The sequence below is a fragment of the Anoplopoma fimbria genome, chromosome 8 (genome assembly GCF_027596085.1).
Source record: "Anoplopoma fimbria isolate UVic2021 breed Golden Eagle Sablefish chromosome 8, Afim_UVic_2022, whole genome shotgun sequence".
Taxonomy (NCBI): domain Eukaryota; kingdom Metazoa; phylum Chordata; class Actinopteri; order Perciformes; family Anoplopomatidae; genus Anoplopoma; species Anoplopoma fimbria.
This window is the reverse complement of record NC_072456.1, coordinates 25,097,456-25,121,806: the sequence shown is the minus strand read 5'-3', so window position 1 is coordinate 25,121,806 and position 24,351 is coordinate 25,097,456. Positions and strand designations below refer to the sequence as shown.

The following is a 24,351-nucleotide window of genomic DNA, read 5'->3' as shown; positions in this document are numbered from 1 at the left end:
TAGGGAATACTGACTCACAATCATCGACTTGCAATGGGTTGGGCCAACAGTAAAGTATGTGAACAGTTCCATTCACGACGCAGACGTGTGATTAAAAACCAGGTATCTCTGTCTTTAGATCACACTTAGACTGCACCAGATAGAAGATCAACAGAAACCTTCCTGAGAACCAAATTTTAGCCACATTTACTAAAAATACATTTATGGTGGCAGCTTTGTTCTAGTTAGAAATCTTTTCATGGCACAGGAAGTGACAAATCAGAACTTAGGAGTGAAATGCAAAGTTGATCCTAGCAGAAAAAGTGCAAGTGTGCACAAAATGCACAAAATAAAAGAAGAGTTTATCAGGTAAATTCAGACTAATGGTTCTAAATGATTAGAAACATAAACTACTGTTAGATTTCATCCTGAAATGCCCCATCAGCTCAAAGAGGTTCCCTTTTGTCCCCTGACCGCCATGAAAAGCTTTTTGCTAATCAAAGTTGGACAAAAGAAATCTTTATCTTTCCATGGGCTCCATTGCTTCAAAACATTCCAAATCTAATTCTGCTCATTAGTAAGCCTCTGGAGTGCTCCCGTCTCATCCTGCAGACACAACCTCCGAGACTCGCACGCGTGCACGTGTGAGACAGCATCTTTAATTACCCAGGTAACACAGCCAGATGCTCCATCACTCTGGCAATGGCAGTGATTAAAAGCAGTAAAATATTCATTTCAATCAGACACCCACATGCCACATGTATAATTAATGCACAACGGAAGGACACAGCAACTTTTTACTACACACACACACACACACTCTAACATTTCCATCACCATATTCCCTCTGCACGTCACAGCCAGCTGCTGCATGTGTGTGTGTGTGTGTGTGTGTGTGTGTGTGAGAGTGTCGGGAGTGGATCCGGTAAAATGTAGCCGTGGATGAGCCCCTCAGAGCAGCTCTCCACAGGGAGGTCAGAGGGCAGGCAGACTGCATTCTGGGACATCATTCAGCCACCTACACAGCAGATGTGTTGGGTTGCTCTCTCACCGCCCCGACTCTCTCTGGGAGTGTTTTTTTTGTAGTTGTTGGTGGAAACAGCATCTTGAGTTTGCCGTCTTGTCTTGCAGTCAGCTTTCTCTGTTGTGGGTGTGCTACCTTTTTTTTCTCTCTTCTCCTTCCTCTTCTTCTCAACGCCGCTCCGCTTTGGCAAATCTCTTGGAATACCTGCGAGCAGTTTGTCAGAGGTCTCAGAAGCAGACTGATGTCTCTAGTGGGCGGAAGAAAACACAAACACAGAACAATCCTAGACTTAAGGTGCATTTGCAGACATGAAGTAGACATCTGGTTTTCTAACTAAATCTGCCCAAGGCTGCACATGTCGACGAAGGGAAACCACATAGAAGGACTTTCCTTTAAAGTGATTAAAATGTAAATAACACCAAAAAAAAAAGATCTCTCTCTTTCACAAACCTGAAATAAATCCGTTCTCCTGTCAATCCCCACAGCTCCACTTTGTCTACTTTCTATTTCTGTCCTTTTCAATCCCTCTGACTGCCGTCTCTTTGTTTTCCTTGATTAAGCCCTCTGTCCCACTATTGTTTAGACTCCAGCACTAGGCTACAATTACTCAGTGCAGTGTTCGTGTGTGTTCGTGTGTGTGTGTGTGTGTGTGTGTGTTGTATCACGCTCATTACAATTACCTCTGGGTGTGAGTGTGTCATCTGTCGGCTGCTCATGTTCCAACTTCTCCCTGAGCGGTGAGGGAGACGCATCCAGATGCTTTGGTGTGCACGAGAACAATGTGACGAGGGAAAACAGGAAGTCTCCTTCAGAATAAAAGAGAGCTGTGGATCCAGATACTCCTGATAAAGAGAAGGACATATCATTGTGACCAGGAAGAGTAAGATATCTCAGCGGAGGTCCACGCTGAAAAAGAGAACTTTGGATTGTTTCTCATCTCAGATATAAGGCTGATCTTGCATTCAAGAAGCAAGAACGTAGTAACAGTTGGCAGGCATGACTGAAGCAGTGTGCTGAGGCTGAACTCCAGTAGCTTCCATGTGATTACGACCGGCTCGTTGTAATCTCTTCTGTGTGATATCCCCGACTGAACGTCTGTCTGATCAGCTGAGAGAGGCCAAGCAAGGCGTTTTTTTATTCCCTCAGGAGCCTGGCATGAATAAGTAAATGCTGCTACTGTTCTTACCACACATCCACACTTCAAAAGGGAACTTGTCCCACGTCTCCTCTCATCTTTCAGCCACTGTCTTCATCGTTTTGGCGTGAGAATGGGAGGGTTATCTTTACCTCTTATTCTCTCACACATGGTACATATCATATTGTGTTTCCTCATTTCTGCTGCTTTGATCAGCAAAAAAAAAGCTCAAAACGAAGGTTGAGGGTTTTTTTTTTTATTTCTTTTGCTTGCCACTTGCACACAGAGCACGTTCCTGCTGAGTTATTGATATGCAAACAACAATATTCCCTTGGCTTTTTTCATTGCACATTTTAGTTATAAACCCCCATCACTGGCCAATTATTGTAACTGTAGAAACAGATTCTGATATAAACACACCTTTCTTGCAGGAAAACAAATCTTCCATAGCAGGTGTATCGACTGCTGTCTGATGCTTTGTAAGCCGATACCCTGAACCTTAAAAAAATGCACGACACAAATGCAATTTTTCAAATGAAAACACAGTAGTACTTTTTTTTATGATATCACAGTTTAACCAAATGTGCTATTTTGTTTCAGCACACACACACACACGATTACTAAGATATGAACCATAAATCACCCCCCCTCTTTCACGGTGCGACTGCTCCCGCAGGCTGTTGTTGTAAATAAGGATGTTTTCTCAGTCAACTTGCCTTGTTAAAAAATATTTTTTTTACAAAACCCCATGAAAGATCTCTTAAAGCTTGACAGTGAATATTGGCAATCCTGTGCAGAAAGCTGTGTTTAAAAAAAAAAAAAAACCTGCAAACAACCCGGCATAAATTTACACCATTAAGTCCCTCAGGGATAGAGAATGTATAATATACTGTGTGTGTGTGTGTGTGTGTGTGTGTGTGTGTGTGTGTGTGTGTGTGTGTGTGTGTGTGTGTGTGTGTGTGTGTGTGTGGCATGAGAATGCAGTAGTCATAATTAGAATGTAGATGTCCTCTGCCCGCCGTGGACGAACCCTCCGACATGCACACTCAAAGTGCTTACTCGCGTCTGTTTCCGTGTGTCGATGAATAATGCACATATTAATCCGTATCGTATGGAAGCTTTGCTAAGATTCATTCAGCATTTTTCCCCCCCAGTTGGAGGTTATCTAATTAATGTGGCATCTTTGTAGTCACTAAGCATGAAAAACATTCTCTGAAGCTCAGTCAGCGGGGTGTTGCCGTGGAGGGAAAGGTTAGGAAGGGGCCTTGGTTGTTTTTTCTTTTTTTATTGCTGAATTTTTTCAACCAATTTTCTCCAGAGCGACTTCTTTTCCCAGTACCTGCCCCCCCCCCCCCCGGCTTCACCCTCCATTGTGCTGGCAACCAGAAGGAGTCTCTAGTGCGGAGAAAGGACCAACCCTATGATGGTAGAACTCCTTTACCACCTGTGCACCCAAGGTCTTTGAAATTTGATAGACGATAAAAAAAAACTGTCTTGAATAGTGGGATGATTAGCACAGCTGACCAGTCTAGAAGTTTGTGAGGATTTGAAAAAACCCTGTCAGCTGGTCTGGGATCCTTCCACCTCAGCGGGAGCAGGGACAGCGGCTGCGACGGCTAACTCTGAAGCTACACATGAGACTGGTTCTTTCATTTCTTGCTCCACATTTAGGGAAGGAAGGGGGGAGGTTTGGGCGAGCAGAGCCGCAGGCAGTCCGGCGGGTAGCGAGGCCGGGCTGTGGGGCAAGCTGGGTTTTCGGGCTCCTTCTGATTCTCCTCTCCCATGATGCTTGGCGGTTTCCAGAAGCAAACGAACACTCTTGGAGAAGACGGCGCGGGGGTCAGTGGCAGGTAGAGCCGGGCAGGAGCAACTATCCCTCAACTCCAGAGCCTGGACGGAGACAGAATGAAGAGAGAAACCACACTCAGAAATATGTACTGACCCATCAGGAACTCAGAAGAGGAGTTCATTAACGACAAGTATTAAGGTGGTATGTTAAGATTTAGTTTGCAGTGCAGTAGAAGAAGAGATCAGTTACTTGTTTCCTTTTCATTTGTGATAGGTAGATAAGGTTTTTGATCAAAATGCTACTTTGAACTGAAACAAATGTGCCAAAAGAAGTCGAGGAGGACGTGAAGGATCAAAGACAAACAAACACAAAGAGGAAGACACTGAAACACTTTGGCAGCTCTGTGAAGCTTTATTAAAGCACAGCGGTGCTTAAGGCTAAATGCTAACACATCTTTGTTTAGTGTGTTAGCATGCTAACATTTGCTAATGTGCCCTAAACACAAACTACAGCTGAGGATGATGGGGAAAATATAGACTTTAACCAGACCAAAACCAGATAGAAAACAGGACAAAAAACAGAGTGAACACAGGACAACATCAGACTGAAAACAGGCCAGAAACCAGACTGAAAACAGGCCAGAAACCAGACTGAAAACAGGCCAGAAACCAGACTGAAAACAGGCCAAAAGGCAGATTTAGAACAGATCAAAACCAGATAGAAAACAGGAGAAAAAAAACAATGTATAAACAAGTCTGAAAACCATCAGAAACCAGACTGACAAAAAACCAGCCTGTAAACAGAAAAACCAGACTGAAAACTACTGAAAACCATCAATAACCAGATTGAAAACAGGCCAAAAACCAGACTGAAAACCATCAATAACCAGATTGAAAACAGGCCAAAAACCAGACTGAAAACCATCAATAACCAGATTGAAAACAGGCCAAAAACCAGACTGAAAACCATCAATAACCAGATTGAAAACAGGCCAAAAACCAGACTGAAAATCATCAGAAAACCAGACTGACAAAGACCCAAAATCCAGTCTAAAAACAGTCCAAAACCAGACTGATGATGGTAATGTCATTAGTATTCAATCATAAATAGGATCAACTGAACTTCAGATCTGATGATAGCTCTGGAGGAAAAATCAGGAGATCACCAAAGTCAGAAGGACTCAACCTCTGGGGAACATGAATACCTGCACAAAATTTAATCTCAATCAATCCTGTAGTTGATGAGACATTTCCGTCATAACCAAAGTGGCAGACTGACCACCAGACTGACCATTCCCATCCCTGACACTAACAAACATGGCTAAAGATGCTCCCTCCATTCTCAAAATCAATCCCATACAGGTTGGATAAGCAGAGCTGGTGGGAACGAACTACAAGCTCTTCCCAGCAGCTCGAGACATTCCCTCTGTCTGTCACACACACACACACACACACACACACACACACACACACACACACACACACACACACACACACACACACACACACACACACACACACACACACACACCAAACTCATTAATCTCTCACTTTAGATCACCTACAAGACTTATACATACATGCACTTGGCTTCCCACTCAACAGGCTCTCCCTCTCACGCTGCCGGTGGACTTAATGCGCTTTGCTTAAGGATGATGAGCCCACTAGTGGAGGCGGAGCGCCTCGGAAGAGTCGGGTTAAGTAGCTCGATGCTGTCACCTCTCGCAAGGTTAAAAACATCACATTATGCACCACTTTCACCACACGGAGCTCAGCTGTTAACCGGATCACGCGTGCCGGCGTGGCTGGATCGAACTGTGTGGTGTGAGGAGGGAAGCTACCAGAGAGTACACACTCACACACACACACACACACACACACACACACACACACACACACAAAAACACACACACACACAACACACAAAAACACAGGCAGCTGAATCCCCAAAACAACAGTCTTCAGCGCTTCACTGCCTGTGGCTGCAGCCTAGCCTCGACAACGACTGCTGCTGGAGGTCAATCTACCACACTGGGATGTGATATGATCGGCAGTCATAAACACACACACACACTCACACAGAACATGTACACACACACACACACACACACACACACACACACACACACAACACAGGCACCTGATGGACAATTAGTGGTTTACCCCATCTGTTCGTCTCTCCTGCTCGGAGCATCTGACGGTGAACACACAGTCCAACTCTCTCTCAAGGTTAAATTCTGTCGAGTACATTGTGCATCGATCTCTCTCTCTGCCTCAGACACAAACACACACACAAACACAGACAAACACACACATACACACGTGTGACGTAATGATTTTGGATGCTGACGCTTTCGACAGAAGTTGTCGTCTGAACCACTTCTTGATTTCCTCCTAGTCATAACGTACCACAGAGTGTTCACAGTGTGTGAACCCTAACGTTTGGGACTGTTTTTCTTTGAGGTTCTGAACTCAAAGCCTCAAAGACGTTTAATGAAACAGGCTCATGTGTTGTAAAAAATGTTTCTTCCTGTCTTGCATCTTTTCCTCTCCTCCCCGAGCCTCTTCCTCCTCTCTGCCCTCCTCGCCACGTGTCCGCGGGTGGATATACGTCTCTCCAGACGCTTCATTAGCTACATTAAGACTCCTGAAGCCCAACTGTTTCTTCTAAACAGCAGACGGGTGTAGGGCTCTCTGCTCACACAGGGATCAAAGAGTCTTTTTTTACTGTAGTCGAACACATGAATCAGAGCAGCAGTAATGTGTTTACTTATGTCATTTGAACTGTGTGTGTGTCTGTACCTGTGGCATGAGGCGGTCCAGCTGAGTGAATCTGTTCTTGTGCGACGGGTGTGTGGACAGCCACTCGGGGAAGCTGGGCTCTCCTGTCAGCTGGTCTCTGATTTCCATTTGCTGCCAGAATACGGGTCCTGCTCGCACATCTGCACACGCCTGGGAAGGACACACACACAGACACACACACAGTGAGGCATCCCTGTGTCTTGTGTCGACATGAAAATCCTGACTGACGAACCATCTGAGTTTAGTTTAGTTTGACAACAGTGACCCCTAGTGGTCTGCAGACAGGGAGGTTTCAAACAACAGCTACATTAGAGGAGTATCATTTTGCAAAACATTAATAACAAAGAGCAAAAAGGTTTTAAACTATTCCTTTCCTGACCTCTAAAATGCACCAATGGTTTTTGATAGTGTCTACCTGTATATAGTTGGAGAACTGTAAAAACGATGGCCAACTTTTAGCCTATTGCATGCGTCAAGCTCAAAAAGGCTGGATCCTACAATTTGCATATTGCTAAGCAATAGCATCTTTCATTTGAGAACCCCATTCTTTGAAATCTCGCACTTCAAGTTTGTAATGCAGGCTTTCTGTTACATCGAAAGCCAAAGCCAAGATAACTCTGACGTCATCAGGCCAAACCAGGACTGAGATAGGCAAAAAAGTGACTTAAAACCGGCAAAAACAGCACTAAAAAAGGCAAAAAAAAACGACTGAAAAAGGTTAAAACCCGACTGAAAGAAAATGATAAAAAAAATGACTGCAAACAGGAAGAAAAACCCTACTGGAAACCGGCAAAAATACGTCTGGAAAAGGTACAAAACAGACTGAAATCTGTCCAAACCCAGAATTGGAAACAAGCAAAAAGCTGACTGAAAACTGACAGAGTTTGGGGAAAAAAGTATTTCAAACTTTGGAAATGATCTCCAGAGCCACAAAATACATTACACAACAGTTTTCTCTGACTGTGAATTACTTCTCAGGACAAGTAAAAATCAATGGTCTGTTCCTTTAAGAAATAACAAATGGAGATGAAGATACCTTTGCAGCCAACTGCAACCCGACGAGATCGGCCTCAGCCTCCAGTTTCCTGCTGAAGGGACGGTTGAACATCAACTAAGTGAGATATAAAAATAAAAGATCAATGAGGTTGTTCAAAATTCATACACATTCTCCTTTTTCAAAAGTCTATTCTAGAAACACAGAGTAAATCGATGCCTGTTGATTGAACATCACAGTGTGATGTTTCATCAGGAGGCTGTGTGTGTGTGTGTGTGTGTGTGTGTGTGTGTGTGTGTGTGTGTGTGTGTGTGTGTGTGTGTGTGTGTGTGTGTGTGTGTGTGTGTAACCTTCTAGAGGAGGTCTCACCTGGGAGAGCTTGTCCTGCACCCACTGTCCCAGCAGAGCCAGGCTGTCTCGAGGACACACGGCCCAGATGGCTGTCAGCAGAATAAGAGACAGGAGGTCCACGACATGAGACAGACTGGCCTGTTCTGCCTGTGGGAGGGGGAGGGGAGGAGGGGGAGGGATGACAGGGAGGAGGTGACAGAGGAGACAAGGAAGTAATGTAGAAAGTGAAGGAAAAAAGCAGATAATAGAAGAAGTTTTGGGGAGGTGAGCAAGGCCGCTGGAACATATTGATTGTTCCCATCTATTTTAGAGGAACTTTTACGCTATAACAGATTTAGAGGTTTTAACAGCCAATCCAATAGAGCACACCTACTGGGTAATACCGAGCACATCGATGCTCATTCCCTTCATCTAATTAAAATCTCCTTCAAGCATTTCCTCCGAGGACGTTTAAAGTCTTGAAATACCCACAACTTCATTAGCCACTTTTTTTTTTTAAGATCAAGACGAATGAGCCTTTGTAGCCAGAGTTTAAAGAAAAAAAAAACAGCCGTCAGTGGAGAATTAATAAAAGCACGGCGGCGCCCCGGGTCGACAGGACTTTGGACGTCCCGGCACAGACGTGATCAGTGAAAGTTTGGCGGTGATTGTCAGTGAGTCTTCACTACCGGCTGATGCAACAACACCGCAACCGATGCCACTTAGGACATTACTTAATTCGGAGATGGAGTTTGGGAGGAAGGGGGGGCTGATGATGAATAGTCAGGAGATCTCAGTGTTTAATGCACATCCCTATAGGAGGTCCACATACATATTTATCTTACCACCTTGTGTGGGAGAGAAACCTGGAAGACTTCCAGCTGTAACTTTCTACTGTGTGTGTGCCAAGGGCTTTTAAATGAGTAAACTTTGTTCTTGAACATTGTTTCCAATGACTCATCTGTGTGCACGGCGAAGGTCTGCTATCAACTAAGCCTCTCAAATGTCAGCACACAAGCTTTTTTGTGCACTGCAGCATCTCGTTCTCCACAGAGCTAAAGAGAGTTTAGGTGTTTTCTGCATCAGACTCTGCAGTGCTGCATCTTTGTGTGCCGTTTATATAGTTTGGCTCCATCATGCAACTGCAGCTTGCATTGAATTAATGAAAGAATAAACGTGATGAGAGAATTATTTTATGTAAATAAATACAGGTGTAGGTTTCATTCCCTCCCTATTGCAAAGCTGCACTACCAATGAGGGCCTGTTGCTACTGTGCTGTGAGGCAGCAGGAACGGAATGTGTTTCAAGGTCATCAAGGCAAACTAATGAATGGATATCATCGTGGAACAATAAAGTGACAGACTCCAATGTCAGCTGGAGCACTACAGTAAATAATAATGAGATTTATGGTGATATAATCAGGGGTGGAAACACAGTAACAAACAGTCTGTACTTACAGAGTGCCTCAGTAAAGCATGAGCCATCTCGTGTCCCAGGACCACGGTGAGCTGGTGGACATCGGCCACGGCGTCCAGCATCCCCGTGAACATGAACACTTTCCCGTTCTGCATAAAAGAAAAGAAACAATCCAAGTCTGACACGATAACATGACACGACAGACGGGTGTAAATCTACATCTGTCCTCCTTCTACTGACCGGTAGGACGAAGGCGTTGACGTTGGGACTCTGCACCACGTGGACGCTCCAGGTGACTTCGGACACTTCAGGGATGTCCTTGTTTCTTTGTGCCAGGTGCTGCACCACCCGCTCCACCACCTGTTGACGAGGGTCAGTGACTGGAACCAGCATCTCTGCAAACTCCTCCATGTACTGAAGGACACAGACACACACACACACTCGTGAATAATTCAATTTGCGTAATTCCTCCTCATATTTAATTTTCTCCCCTCCTTCATTCATCCATTTACTAAACGCCATCTCACTTGGCTTGTTTTCATCTAAATTAATCTTGTTAAAAGTGGAGGAAAGATAATTTGTAATTTTCTATCCATGGTCATCCTTTAACACTCACACACTCTCTCTCTCTCTCTCTCTCTCTCTCACACACACACACACACACACACACCCCTCCTTCTCTCACCGCCTCTGAAGTCAGAGCTGCCAGCTCCATGTACGTCTCTCTGCTGAACACCAGGAGGCGGGTGCGTCCCGTCACCGGGGACTCGTCCAGGTGGGTCAGGAGGAGGAGGGCTACCATCACCATAGCAACGCCTGCCCCTGCTGCCAGATGCCAGCGCCGCTGACGGACCCACTCACGCATGAGCTGCCGGCGGTTGGCGGGCAGAGCCACCCACCACTTCCTTATACTCCTGTGCACAGAGGAAGGCCACGAGCTCTGTCATGGCTGCTTATGTAGCTCACACAGAATCATGCTGTACTCTTAAAATCATATGCTGCCCTACAGTGGTAAAGAATGAGGACAAAAGAATCCTTTAAATCTCCTTTCATGTCTGGAAAAATTGGCAAGTTGGAAATTTAGTAGAAAAAAGCAAGAACCACTGAGATCTCAAAGTAGGTCTGGCCGAGAAAGTAGCATCAAAACATGCATAAAATATGCTCACAACAACATAGTGAGCACGAAATACTGAAGTGATTTTATGTGTTCTCCCCGAGGAGGCAGTCAAATATTAAATTAGACAAGTAGGCCAAGACAAAACAACTCTCTGTAGTGCAGGGAGGTCCGTGGTGGGAGGAGGGGGGGGGACTGGAAATGTTTCCTAAATTCAGTTCTCTGACCCCCAAAAAAAGAAACAAATAAATGAATGATGCCTCACTGATAAAAGTGTGTTACGGAGCATCGTGTGTGCCAAATGATACTATAAGAGTATAATGAGTCATTTTTGCAAGTTAAATTAGTTTTAAATTAGTGTGGCAAGAAGTAACAGATGAGATGAGACCAAAACAAGACACAAAGGGTGACTGGAAAAGCTTGACACGACAAAAAACATGCACTGAGTACATGCAACAGGTTGAGACACTAAAAACACTAAAACATCTGTGCAATATAAATACACTGTGCAATACTATCACTACTCTGTCTGTATATTCAATATTTTTTTAGTTATTGTGGATTATTTTACTTATTTAATATTTTCTCCTGTTTAGTACTTTTATTACTTATTTATAATACAGTTTTTCTTTCTACAATGTCTCTTGTTTGCACCATCTCTATGCTGCTGTAATCCTGTAAATTTCCCCGCTGCGGGACTAATAAAGGATTATCTTATTTTATCTTATTTTATCTTAGATTGAGTGTGAATTAAAACTGCAGAAACATGGTACTGCATGTATGTTATGTTATGTTATGTTATGTTATGTTATGTTATGTGTGTGTATTAGAGAAGGAGCAGGAAGTCTGTTGTGGAGGTTTTCAAATGTGTGTGTGTGTGTGTGTGTGTGTGTGTGTGTGTGTGTGTGTGTGTGTGTGTGTGTGAGAGAGAAATGACAGCAGTAGGGGGGAGTGATTAAATAAAAAAACAATTAAATTAAATTAAATTAATTAAAACAAACAACAGAAATAGGATAGAAATTAGTATGAAAGATTAAAAAAAAGAAAAATAATATGTACATGTACGCACATTATGGTAATGAAAGATATTTAAATGAGTTAATTAAAAACTGTTAATTAACAACAACACAGCAAACTTATTTGTTAATCAATGACATAATTAATACAACTGTTAATAAAACAATTAAGAACACATTACAACATTTAAGTGGTAATTAAATAACACATGTGTCTCCTACCTGCCCAGAACTATAGCCACAAGCTTCTGCAGAGGTTTGAGCAGCATCCACAGCAGAGGAGCCGGCAGGGCCCTCAGGGGACCCGAGGTGTGGAAGAGGGGCCCAGAACCAGAATGGAGAGGTAAAGGGGGTCTGGGACTAATCTGGAACCAGGCAGCCCTCCTCCCATTGTTGCAGAATGAGAGAGGAGATAAAGAGTGAAAAGAGTTGGCTGTTCTGTGAGGAACATGAGGAGACAGCCAGGGTGTCTTCTGACCCGGATGTCCAGCTTGTCTGCAGAGAACCTGGAAGTTTCGTGCCAGAGAGAAGGAGCTGGTTCTCCTGAGCACACAGAGGAGAACCATTGTCCTTAATGCTAAGTGTTTGGCAAATACAGACGATGTAAAAACAGCCCCCTGTTATTATATAAGAGAGCTGGAATCCCTCATATCAGTGTAGAAATGACTGCAATGGGACGTTAAAGTTTCATTTGGTTGTTTTGAGATAGCCTCGAACACCAGCTGTCCCCGGCTGGCAATGTCAGAGTCCCCTTGTCCTGCCCTCTAACGGAGGTATATCTACATGTTCACATCTGGTTTAAAGTTTATTTATAGCACATAAACACGCGGAGTTAAATATAACATTTTATTTTCCTTGCGACGCGAATCTTCTGTACTTTTTTTAAGAAGACTGAACCGAACTTTAGTCGCTGTTTGGGCGTTTAAGACGATCCCGCTTCCAAAATGATTCCCCCTAGAAACGACGGCGCGACGAAGGTTCCGGGTTGCAGTTAAAGAAACATAATCATCATAACGTGTTTTGTATGAATGAGCATATACTACTAGAAAATACATATGGTATGAAATATTGTTGAAAAAGTATTTTACAAGATATGATTTATAATAATAATACATTATAAACAACAAGAAAACAAAGGAAAAAAATGCAATGAGTCAAGATGTGAATGAGCATATATTACTACTGCTGCTGTTTAATCCCGTACTGCTCATAATAATCATGCATAAATTGTGTTCCTTTCTACTTTATCCCTTTATAGTTGTAAATACAGAACCAGTCAAAAGTTTGGACACACCTTCTCATTCAACTACTTTGAAGGATCTAAAATATAAAGCATTTGTTTGTTTACCACATAATTCCATATGTGTTCCTTCATAGTTTGGATGTCTTTAATATTAATCTACAATGTAGAAAAAAATAAAAATAAAAATAAAGAAAAACCATTGAATGAGAAGGTGTGTCCAAACTTTTGACTGGTACTGTACTTATACTACAACTGCTGCTGTTTAATCCCGTATTGCTCATAATAATCATGCATAAATTGTGTTCCTTTCTACTTTATCCCTTTATAATTGTAAATAGGTTGACAGGTTTAAAAAACAACGTCAAACAACGTTGTCCATGTGGACTTGTGTATGTAGGTACAGTACCAGTCAAAGGTTTGGACACACCTTCTCATTCAATGGTTTTTCTTTATTTTCTACATTGTAGATTAATATTGAAGACATCCAAACTATGAAGGAACACATATGGAATTATGTGGTAAACAAACAAATGCTCAACAAACCAGAATATGTTTTATATTTTACATTCTTCAAAGTAGTTGAATGAGAAGGTGTGTCCAAACTTTTGACTGGTACTGTACGTCTTATGTAACTGTCTGTATATTTCGTGTTACATCATTGTCTGTATATTTGTTACTATGTTGTGTAATAAAAAGGTAATAAAAATAATAGAGCATATTTAGTTACTGCTGTCGGTTACATATTTATCCTTTTGCATTTAAAAAAAGTTGCTCTTATTTCCTTAGAGGAAAATAATTGTCCACGTTAAATAATACATACAGCTATATATAATCATATTATAATCACTTTCACTGAGTTATTGATCCTTTAACCAGCCTCAGTACTGATCATGACTACCAAAAATTCATTACATTTCAGAATTCTAACCCTTTTGAATTTTGTTTACGTAATTCCAATGTGCCACTGATTATTTTCTGTATACAGATTTATGTCAATGATAGGAAACAACATTGTTTTTTATGCATTTCATCCAACACTGCAGTGCTCCATAAAACACCAGCAATAACCCTGGTGGAAATCTATTTGCCCCATATGGCAATAATGAGAAAATGGCTCAATGTGGTAGAAAATAGCAAAAAGTACAAATTTGAATCCAGGGCTCTAGATTGAAAGCCTCATATATTGGAATACATAATATTAAGATGTAATGGCTTCGGGATTAAAAAATTGTTAGTAGGTTTCAGTGGGGACATTTTTTGTCGTTCCTGTATCTGAGGCTGTGTTTTGGCTACACACTTTTTTATGATAGTGTTATTAAATCAGAAGCTCAGCTCAAACTTCCAAAATGAAAAAGAAAACTCACACCCTTGACAAAATGTATACCATATGCATTAACACAGACAGAATGATCGAACAGTTCAAAAATGAAAAAGCCAAAAATGTCCCTAGTGTGGCACAAGGGTCGACCTAATAATTATGAATCCAGGTTGACAATTAAAAAAATATATTTATTGTCAAAGAAGAACAGCATTGTCCTTCCTGGGAAAGGAACGGCAACTTCCTTTTGGCATTTCCTCATATGGAAGAGACAAACGTGCGACCTTAAATTCAGACAGTGTTTTGTAAAACGATGGCCTATCAAACTATTACACAAACATAATGTAAAACAAGAGGCCAAAATATATAAATCTATGTTTATTTTCCTGTTTAAAAGAAACTTGCAGAACTGAGAAAGTGAAATAATTTCCCCCCCCCAATAACACACATACATCTCTCTTTCTAGTTTTTGGTTAAAAGCGCTTAACAAAAAATAAAAAATAAAAAATAAAACTAAATAAGTAAGTTGGTAATACTGATATAAAAGCTTACGGTAAAGTTTTTACTGTGTTAAATATTGTTTTAAGCACAGGTACGGTGAGATATATTGTCCATCACAGTAAATAGTCGTGTTCAGACGACAGCACGGAGCCCAGATGTAAAACTGTGCTGCCGTTTGTCTCAGAGTTTGTGTCTGTGATTTCAACATTTGTGTCTGAAGCTCTGCCAAAGTCCAGATCAGAGCCGCTTCCTCTTCCTTCCTCCTGAGGCTTCTCCTCACCGAACAGCTGATCAAAAGCAAAGTCATCCGAGTCCACTGGTCTGTGTGAGGCATCACAAGACTCTTCCTCTTCTTGGTCAGACGGTTGCTGCTGGGAGATAAAGTCGGACTGGAAGAGGGCCTGGATCTGGGTGAGGAAGGGGTCTCCCTCCTCATCTGGCAGGGGCTCCAGGTACCTGGCCAGAGACGACAGCATCTGAAGGGAGGTGACAGATGGAAGAGGTCCAGTGAAATGAGACAGAGACAATACAACAGTAGAATAGGTAACACTGGGATGTGTGAACAGCTGGACGGACCTTCTCCAGACAGCTGAGATGGGAGTCTCTCCGGAAAAATCTGTCCATCTGCACACTCCTACCGAGAGAAGAAAAAGGAACGTTTAGATACTTCATCATTGGGCTTTAAAACAATTTGATCCAGTTCACAAAAAGGCACATCAGCATTAAACCATGTGAGTCAGGACCAAGTACATTTGAATTAAAATGAAGATAAAGACAAAAACGTAAATGAGCAATAAAGATATAGTAAGTAAACTGAAACTATATCCTTTAGAAACTATATTGCCTGATTAAAAAAACTAATTATCAATAAATGAAAATTAACGTAAATTCATTTCAGTTTTAGATTTTTGCTATAAAATATCACAACCAAAAAAGGAGACTGAATGAATTTCCATCAACTCTTGTGACACAGAAAGTGAACAGAGTTGATATTCCAGGAGATGTGTGAAGATTAAACATCAAACAATACGGCCATTCCTGCACAGTTCTCCAACCATGTATTTAGTATGAGACATTATACCGGCCCGAACTAAAACTAACTCAAATTAAATATTAGGAATGGGGCGATATAGGATTTTATTGTGGATAGCGATAAAAAAAAACCTCACAGTAGGTTGATTGCGATTTCCATTATTGGGATCATCGACAATATCGGCACGACTTGAAAAAGCTTTTAAAATCACTTTTATAGAAGGGAAGTAAAAAAATAGAGCCTCATATGCAGGGGGATCTGATTATTTATGATTACTCTCTTAATGATTGATTGTTTGTTTTTGACTAAAAAAGATATTCACTTAAAAAAAGATTTTACTATCTGTGATGCAATAAAACATATTTGTTTCTTCACAAAATGAACGGTAAAGGGATTCCAGTGTGTTTTAAGAGTTTTAAGCATATATCCATGATTATCTGGATAACATCTTGAATTGCAAGAATGACATTTCCATTGTCAGATGCCTAATGAAGATACAAAAACTAAACCTTTCTGAAAAACTGAAACTAAACTTATACTAGCAAACACACTATTAAACTATACTTCAATGAAATTGTGTCAAAACTAAAAAAAAAACAAATTCAAAATTCAAAACTACTCGATCTTGGTCAGGACTTGTTTCTCACTCACCCGGGTGTTTGACAGTATTTGTGGATGATCCACTGAGCTCTCCTCAAAGTCTGTTCCCAGTCTGGAATGTCTTGTGAAGACAGGAAGTCGAATCTGTAGGGCAGCTCTGGAGTGGGGGGGTAAAAGAGAGAGAGACTCAGCCGGAGGATAAACTGTGCTAATGTGTGCCGAAATCACTGACCTACATTGTCAGCTTGATTTCAAAGCGTCTTGATCTTAACTGTTTTGATGTTTTGAATCATGTCTTCTGTGTGTGTGTGTGTGTGTGTGTGTGTGTGTGTGTGTGTGTGTGTGTGTGTGTGTGTGTGTGTGTGTGTGTGTGTGTGTGTGTGTTGTGTGTGTGTGTGTGTGTGTGTGTTAAACCTACTCTGTGGGCCTGAAGGCTCCTGGCTCTCTCTCACCAACAGGCAGGTCGTCTGGGAGTGGGGGGAGGGGTTGGCCGGGTCGTACGGACTCACTATCATCCCGATGAACGGGGCTCCACCACGAGAGAAGTAACTCTGGAACAATCAGGACAAAAGGGAATCAGATCACATGAAAAACAATGCGGTTACACTTCCTCTTTAAAATGTGTCCTTTGTGATCAGATGCCAGACTTGACGTTTAAATGCGACCTGCTAGATTGGAGTTATCGAAGATAAGGAGTAGATTTAAACAATGAATAAAAACATTCAATATCCTAGAAATTCTTCACAATAAAAGTCCCCTGTTATGGCTGCTTACTCTTCCTCCCTGTAGTTTTAGTAGACATACTATAATGAAGAATAGACGCTACACTAATTCGACAATAAACACATTTTCTTGTAAATTCGTCACAATAAAAGTGGCCTTTCATTTTATTATTTAAAAGTGTTTATTTTCAAATGGAAATGTTGGGTATTGATAAGCAGATTTAGAGTCCCAGTGAAACAGAAATGAGAGCGTCTTTAGCTTCTGCACTTGGAGTATTCTCTCAGTGAAGTGGAATATTTGAGTGGTTAGAGTTACAGTCACAAGAGGGATATAAATCATATCCTCTGCATTTGATTGGACCGCTAAAAAGGATATAAAAATCCAAAGCAATAGATTTTTTGTGTCATTCTTTTGCATATCTTTTTTTAAAAAGGTGCACAATATAATCGGTGATGTTATCTAAAAGTGTCAAAAGGCTTTTTCTATTTCATGTCGACTTCATCACGACTCAACAAATGTAACTAAGACTGATGAACTCGTGTGACTTCCCTCATCGTCTCCTCTCACCTGGAACTGGTCCTGCGTTGTTATGTCCCGGACTGAAGGGTTTGGGTGGAAGGTCGGGTGTGAGTGGTACCAGCCCACCACACTGAAGCCCAGCGACGCCAGCACGTCACAGGCCTGAGTCTGAGACACCGGGTCCATCTCGCACTGCAGACCCGTGCTCACACTGTTGCACGGCTCTGCTGCACAGATCTGCACAGACACACGAGTAAAAAAAAAAGAATACTTTTATAGTAAAATAAAATGTCCAACCTCATCTTTCATATTGTTGCTTTCCACTCCGTTCACCTACCTTTAGTACTCTCTCTTCCTCATTGAAGGTTCCTCCCAGCAGGCCGATGACTTCCCCCCGCGACACATGGGCATGCTGACGATCACAACACATTTCATTGTTTTTGCATCATTAGAATACAATAAATGAATGACAGAATAAATGAAACAACTGTTAGAGATTGTAATATAACAAGAATTGGGAAAATAGGGTTTGGTGAATTGGGCAAAATCTTGTAGATATAGGTCATTTGATATCTCGATTACGATATATACATATACATAATATATATACATATATATATATATATATATATATTTATATCACTATATATCACGTTTTCTGATAATTCAATAAATAAAAAGTCAATATAAAATCACATGGTTTTGTATACGTATGTTCTCATTTAATTAAGACATTTTCAGAGAGAATATTGTTAGTATGTGCTTGTTATTAGTTAAGACAGCATCATGGTGTATCAGGATATCTCAATATTTGATTTCATCACAATATTATTCCATTTAAAGACAATAAACTAAATAAATCCTTGTGAAAATAAAAAACTTAGCTTCTTTAAGCTGACTAACTCTTAACATGTCAGAGTGATACAAAAGGGAAAATACATTCAGCTCAAACATACCATGTCCATTATGAGAAGAGTCTCTGCACACACAATCACCTGGAATGGTTCCTGGGGCAAAAGAACAAAAAAAGAGCTTTTAATCCTTATCAAACTAAAAAATAAAATGATAAATAAGTAGGGAAATTTGAAAGAAAGTTGAAAGAAACATTGCACTAGTGATGAATGACCATATTAATGGCCACTGACCTGAACTTCTTCTCCAAAAAACCTGCAGGGAATCAACTGGAACGGATCAATAGACCTAAAAGAAGGAGTGAAACCGTATATAGTTACACATACATAGACATAATTATAAAAATGACAAGAATATTCAGCACATGAATCCATCACGCTCACCCTCTGAGCCTTGAGATCTTGCAGGGTTTAGGCTGCCTCTTCATCTCTTCTCTCCTCAGAGCGAGTTCCTCAGCACTGAGATGCTGATGACACAGTATCATATATATGTTGATGCAAATTCACTCAATGATCAATAGTTTGCAAATGCATTTTATCTGAGCGTGTCCAAACCTCATACGTCTGTCCCTCCAAATCTTTAGAGTCGCACCAGTTCCCCCATGTGTCCCTCACACGGCGCTTCCTGGTCCGCTGAAACGTGCAGCCAATCAGCAGTTAGCACAAGGGTTTAGATTATTGGTGAGGTTGTGTGTCTTTATGGCGGTGAGAGGTTTATGGGTACCTACCATGCTCTGCAGTCTCTGGGCGAGCTGGTAGGCCTCAATCACATCTCTGCCCTCCTTGTGCTTGGAGCGGTCCACCACCCTCGGGCGATTATAGACCGCTTGCTCTAAGAGAGAAGAGACACAGCTTGAAAATGAGGAGGGGAGGCAGATTTCTTTAAAAAAGAGCAGAAGAATGAAGCTCAGTAAAGTTACCGCAGCCGAAGTTGATGGCTCCGATGAGCTCCAGGTAGGTGTGTATTCTCCCGATGCAGTTCACGTCTCCGCAGTTCTTCAGTCCGGGGCGGACCGACGTCTTGTTCAGGTACCTGGGCTTGCTCTTCAACCTGAAGAACAAAAAGAAAAAAAAGTATGAACTCTTTCTAAAGAGCTTTGATTGACAAAAGTTACTGATCCTTTTAAAAAGTTTTACCACTGATCCAGGATGTAGTTTCGGATCTTAAGGTATCTTTCAGGGGTCTTGGACGACCGTCCCTCAAAGAACTCTGGGATAGCTTGTTTCTCTTCCTCAGTGATGGCATCCACGTCCATCTCTACTTCCTGCTCAGGCACCCTAAGCTCCTCCTCTTCCTCCTCCTCCTCCTCATGGTCTTCTTCTTGCCCATCAGCTGCACTCTGCTCAGTCTTCTCAGCAGAATCTGGGGAGCAAACACGACCACAGCGGAGCGTTAAAATAGTAATAAATCATCATCATGGGGTAGTTATTAAAAACAGCAGGTGTTGAGTCTCACCTGTGTCATCACTAGAAGCCTCCTCCAGTTGACCAGTCTGTGCCGGGCTCTCAGACTGGGAGCTCTGGTCCTCGTTGTCATCAGTCATTTGCTCCGAGTCTCTCTGGGCTGCTGTCTGAAGGTTTTTTGGAGGGAGAGGCGCTTTCTCGTTGCTTTTCTCAACCAGCCCAGTCATGCCAGTTTCCTCTGAGGGAGGGAGGGAAGACGAGGGTCGGGGACTTTGCGGAGACGGCGAGGTGTGGTTGTCTTGGTCCTTCGTCTCAGTCCCACCTGCCTCTTTCTGCTCCTCTGCGTCGGTCTGGATCTCGTCGGTCTTTAGCCGCTCTGGCTCACAGAGGTCAGATCTGAGCTCGGCCGGCGGTTTATCGTCACCGCCGTCGTCTCCGTCGTCGGCGCTCACGTCATCGGTGATGTCCACCTCCTCGTCCTCTTCATCCGAGAGCTTCTCTATGCGGACGGCGTTTGTCAGAGTGAGGGCTTGACTGGAGGTGGGCTGAGGAGGTTGTAAGTGCAGCGCCGGACCTGCAGAGGGAGCTGCAGCTGTGGGTTCAGATGTAGTCTGAAAAGAAACATGTTCAGATGAGGAAACAGTTTGTTTGTTTGTTTGTTTGCCATTCTTATTTCCTGAGGAATGCATTCTGTTTGAGTAATGAGGAAAGACTACGGTTAAGCTTGTATTAACAGACTGAAATGTGTGAGCATGCCCTGCGTGCTGACTTGGCAGCAGCATCACACGGGTAGAAAGTAAAGCCAAGTCTCACCTTGTGTTTGAAATACTGTCTGGCATAACTCTTGACCTGAAGAACGGAGCGGCTGCCCACCAACTTGGCAATCTTTGTCCACCTCCGACCAAACTGAGCCTGCAGGAAAAACACATCTGGTTATTTTACAAAATACATGCACAAAGTAACATGTTAAACGCCGGTAAACACAAGCAGAAAGGAAGGCTCACCAGTCCTTCCTCAAACAGGTCTTTCTCCTCTTTGGACCAACGAGAGGAGGAGCTGGAGGACGAGGCCGGCGTCTTGGCCGGAGACCTGAACATCCGACAAGACAAAAGTGTGACATTCAGTAAATTCAAACAACTGTTTGTGTGAATGCTGCAGAAAGGACTGACTCACTTCTTCACTTTGGGCTTGTTGTCTGCATCACTTTCCCAAATTTGGTTAGGAATCCCCTCACCTGTCAGGTAGTATCTACAGGTTTGGTTAAGGGTCAGTACATTTAACGCAGTGTGTCATCCCAACTATCCAAACAAACATACGGTGCATTGTTGTTAAACTTGTTACAGAAAACACACAGTTCAGAAAGCTGTAAAAAGTAATTGCCTCCTATTTTCACTACAATAAATTAAATGATTCATTATTAATCTTTGAATTTTTTGCCCCATTGCACTTATTTCTTCATTTAGTTTGTTAATTCACTTATTGTATTCATATTAGTTTGTTGCACTTTTCTATTTATTAGTTTGTTGCACTTATTGCAATCATCACTATTTCTCAAGATATTTTTCTGCATGTGTTAAATTGCCAATCATAGAGTTTTGGTTCAATTGAAATGCATTGTACACTACAGAATCTGTCTTGTCGAGCCAAACTAATTAAAATAATCAATAATGTAAGAAGAAATAAATTGTAGCTGTATTGTTAGGTGTCTTGTAAACCACATGATTCGTATTGTTTGTTGCACTTATTGTATTCGTATTAGTGCATGACACCACATTCGCAATAAAAAAATATCTATCAATTAAGAAGCAATTATTGTATTCGTATTAGTTTGTTGCACTTATTGTATTCGTATTAGTTTGTTGCACTTATTGTATTCATATTAGTCTGTTGCACTTATTGTATTCATATTAGTCTGTTGCACTTATTGTATTCATATTAGTTTGTTGCACTTATTGTATTCATATTAGTCTGTTACACTTATTGTATTCGTATTAGTTTGTTGCACTTATTGTATTCATATTATTAGTTTGTTTCTGCACTATACTTTTGCTCTGGTTTATGCTTTTAGATGCTTGTTTAAGAAAGGAGATGCACTTATGACTTCTGGTGACTAGTAGTTCTCTTGAATACCTATGTTGAATACACTTATTGTAAGTCTCTTTGGATGAAAGCATCTTGCTGAATGACTGTAATGTAATGTAATGTAATGTAGTGTAGTGTAGTCTTATATGGATGTAATGTAATGTAGTCTTATATGGATGTAATGTAATGTAATGTAGTCTTATATGGATGTAATGTAATGTAGTCTTATATGGATGTAATGTAATGTAGTCTTATATGGATGTAATGTAATGTAGTCTTATATGGATGTAATGTAATGTAGTCTTATATGGATGTAATGTAATGTAATGTAGTCTTATATGGATGTAATGTAATGTAGTCTTATATGGATGTAATGTCACTAGCTGTGTTGCAGACATTCTGACTGCATCCTCTCCAGAGCTGCGTGGTGCGTTTGAGGTCAGTGGAAAGGATAGTGTTCCTCCAGCAGCATCCTCTCGATCACCTCCCTGTTCTCCGGGCTGATGGAGCTGTCCAGTTGCCATGGCTGCACACACACACACAAACACACAAACACACAGAGAGTTAATAACACAATCATTAACAGCCACATGGAGGTAAATAAGCCAGTAGATGTACCAGTATCCCCGCGCTGCTCTTCCAGCCGGACTGTACGAACCGCTCCTGAACTAGCCCTCCTCCGTCCAGCTCACTGAAGCAGAAGAAGAAACCTGAAGCCACGACAGGCACATTATGAGTGTTAATTCATCATAAACAGGTCGTATTCTCACCTAATATTGCTCTCAAACTCGTCCCCCTCGATGTCAACATCCACCTCGTCCTCCATGTTGTTGGATAAACGTAAACAACGGAGAGGAAGAGCAGCGGAGGAGAACAGCGCCCCGCTCACAGCGACACCTGGTGGTGGGAGGTAGGTACTACAACTACAACTACTTTTAGTTTAGTTTAGTTTAGTTTAGTTTAGTTTAGTTTAGTTTAGTTTAGTTTAGTTTATTTGCACAATTGAAAAATATAAAAAAACATAACATTGATAAATTATATTACAGTGCAGGAAGAGGCAGAAAGCCCACTGGGCTTATTTGAAGCCTCCACCTATATAATATTTTTTAAAAATCACAATATTATAACGAATACAAAAAGAATATACATATGGTATGAAATATTGTTGAAAAAGCATTTTACAAGATATGATTTATAATAATAATACATTATAAACAACAAGAAAACAAAGAAAAATGCAATGAGTCAAGATGTGAATGAGCATATACTACTACTGCTGCTGTTTAATCCCGTATTGCTCATAATAATCATGCATAAATTGTGTTCCTTTCTACTTTATCCCTTTATAGTTGTAAATACAGTACCAGTCAAAAGTTTGGACTCACCTTCTCATTCAACTACTTTGAAGGATCTAAAATATAAAACATATTCTGGTTTGTTGAGCATTTGTTTGTTTACCACATAATTCCATATGTGTTCCTTCATAGTTTGGATGTCTTTAATATTAATCTACAATGTAGAAAAAAATAAAAAATAAAAATAAAGAAAAACCATTGAATGAGAAGGTGTGTCCAAACTTTTGACTGGTACTGTACTTATACTACTACTGCTGCTGTTTAATCCCGTATTGCTCATAATAATCATGCATAAATTGTGTTCCTTTCTACTTTATCCCTTTATAATTGTAAATAGGTTGACAGGTTTAAAAAACAACGTCAAACAACGTTGTCCATGTGGACTTGTGTATGTAGGTACAGTACCAGTCAAAAGTTTGGACACACCTTCTCATTCAATGTATTTTCTTTATTTTTATTTTTATTTGTTTCTACATTGTAGATTAATATTGAAGACATCCAAACTATGAAGGAACACATATGGAATTATGTGGTAAACAAACAAATGCTCAACAAACCAGAATATGTTTTATATTTTACATTCTTCAAAGTAGTTGAATGAGAAGGTGTGTCCAAACGTTTGACTGCTGCTGTAAATCTACCAGAAAGCTCAAGCTACAAATAAGTGAACACAAAAGCTCTACACAGAAGGAATGACAGAGATTATCCTGCAGCTCTACATTTTAATGATGACATGACATTTCCACTTTATGTTTTTTGTGGCATTTTTTGGATATTCGCTCTACAGACCTTGTCTCCCAAGGGTTTGAATGATGAACTACTATTACATGTAATGTTATGAGATATTCTCTGGGATTTTTCCAATGTACTATTTGATTTGTACTCATCCCAAATGTATTATACTGGTGTTTTATAATGTGATATATTTTGTCTTTATCAGCTTCTTGTTATCCTATTTATATATATATTTTTCTCATATACCAATTTCTTCTAATTACTTTCACTTTTCCTTCTTTTTTCTAGGGACAAACTCTAGAAGATATACTTTTCAAGCTCCTACAAAT

General features: G+C 41.0%; 2 protein-coding genes across 2 annotated transcripts; both read right to left on the bottom strand.

The window, feature by feature from the left end:
• Nucleotides 1-2,412: 2,412 nt before the first annotated feature.
• On the bottom strand, nt 2,413-12,547 carry oma1 (OMA1 zinc metallopeptidase). Its single transcript, XM_054603085.1, has 8 exons — nt 11,821-12,547; nt 10,154-10,382; nt 9,709-9,882; nt 9,510-9,617; nt 8,092-8,220; nt 7,765-7,839; nt 6,729-6,878; nt 2,413-4,028 (listed from the first exon to the last, which is right to left on the bottom strand). The coding sequence occupies exons 1-8, from the start codon at nt 12,162-12,164 to the stop codon at nt 3,699-3,701; spliced, it is 1,539 nt and encodes a 512-aa protein (XP_054459060.1). The 5' UTR covers nt 12,165-12,547; the 3' UTR covers nt 2,413-3,698.
• Nucleotides 12,548-14,245: 1,698 nt separating this feature from the next.
• Nucleotides 14,246-22,791, bottom strand: mysm1 (Myb-like, SWIRM and MPN domains 1). The gene is made up of 20 exons (XM_054602804.1): nt 22,703-22,791; nt 22,551-22,623; nt 22,388-22,458; nt 21,024-21,098; nt 20,855-20,939; nt 20,664-20,762; nt 19,903-20,461; nt 19,584-19,809; nt 19,367-19,497; nt 19,175-19,278; nt 19,002-19,079; nt 18,831-18,913; nt 18,681-18,735; nt 18,492-18,542; nt 17,873-17,947; nt 17,584-17,772; nt 16,712-16,844; nt 16,345-16,450; nt 15,237-15,294; nt 14,246-15,136 (listed from the first exon to the last, which is right to left on the bottom strand). Exons 1-20 carry the CDS (start codon nt 22,756-22,758, stop codon nt 14,774-14,776), a joined length of 2,670 nt encoding a protein of 889 aa, XP_054458779.1. The 5' UTR covers nt 22,759-22,791; the 3' UTR covers nt 14,246-14,773.
• Nucleotides 22,792-24,351: the final 1,560 nt, after the last annotated feature.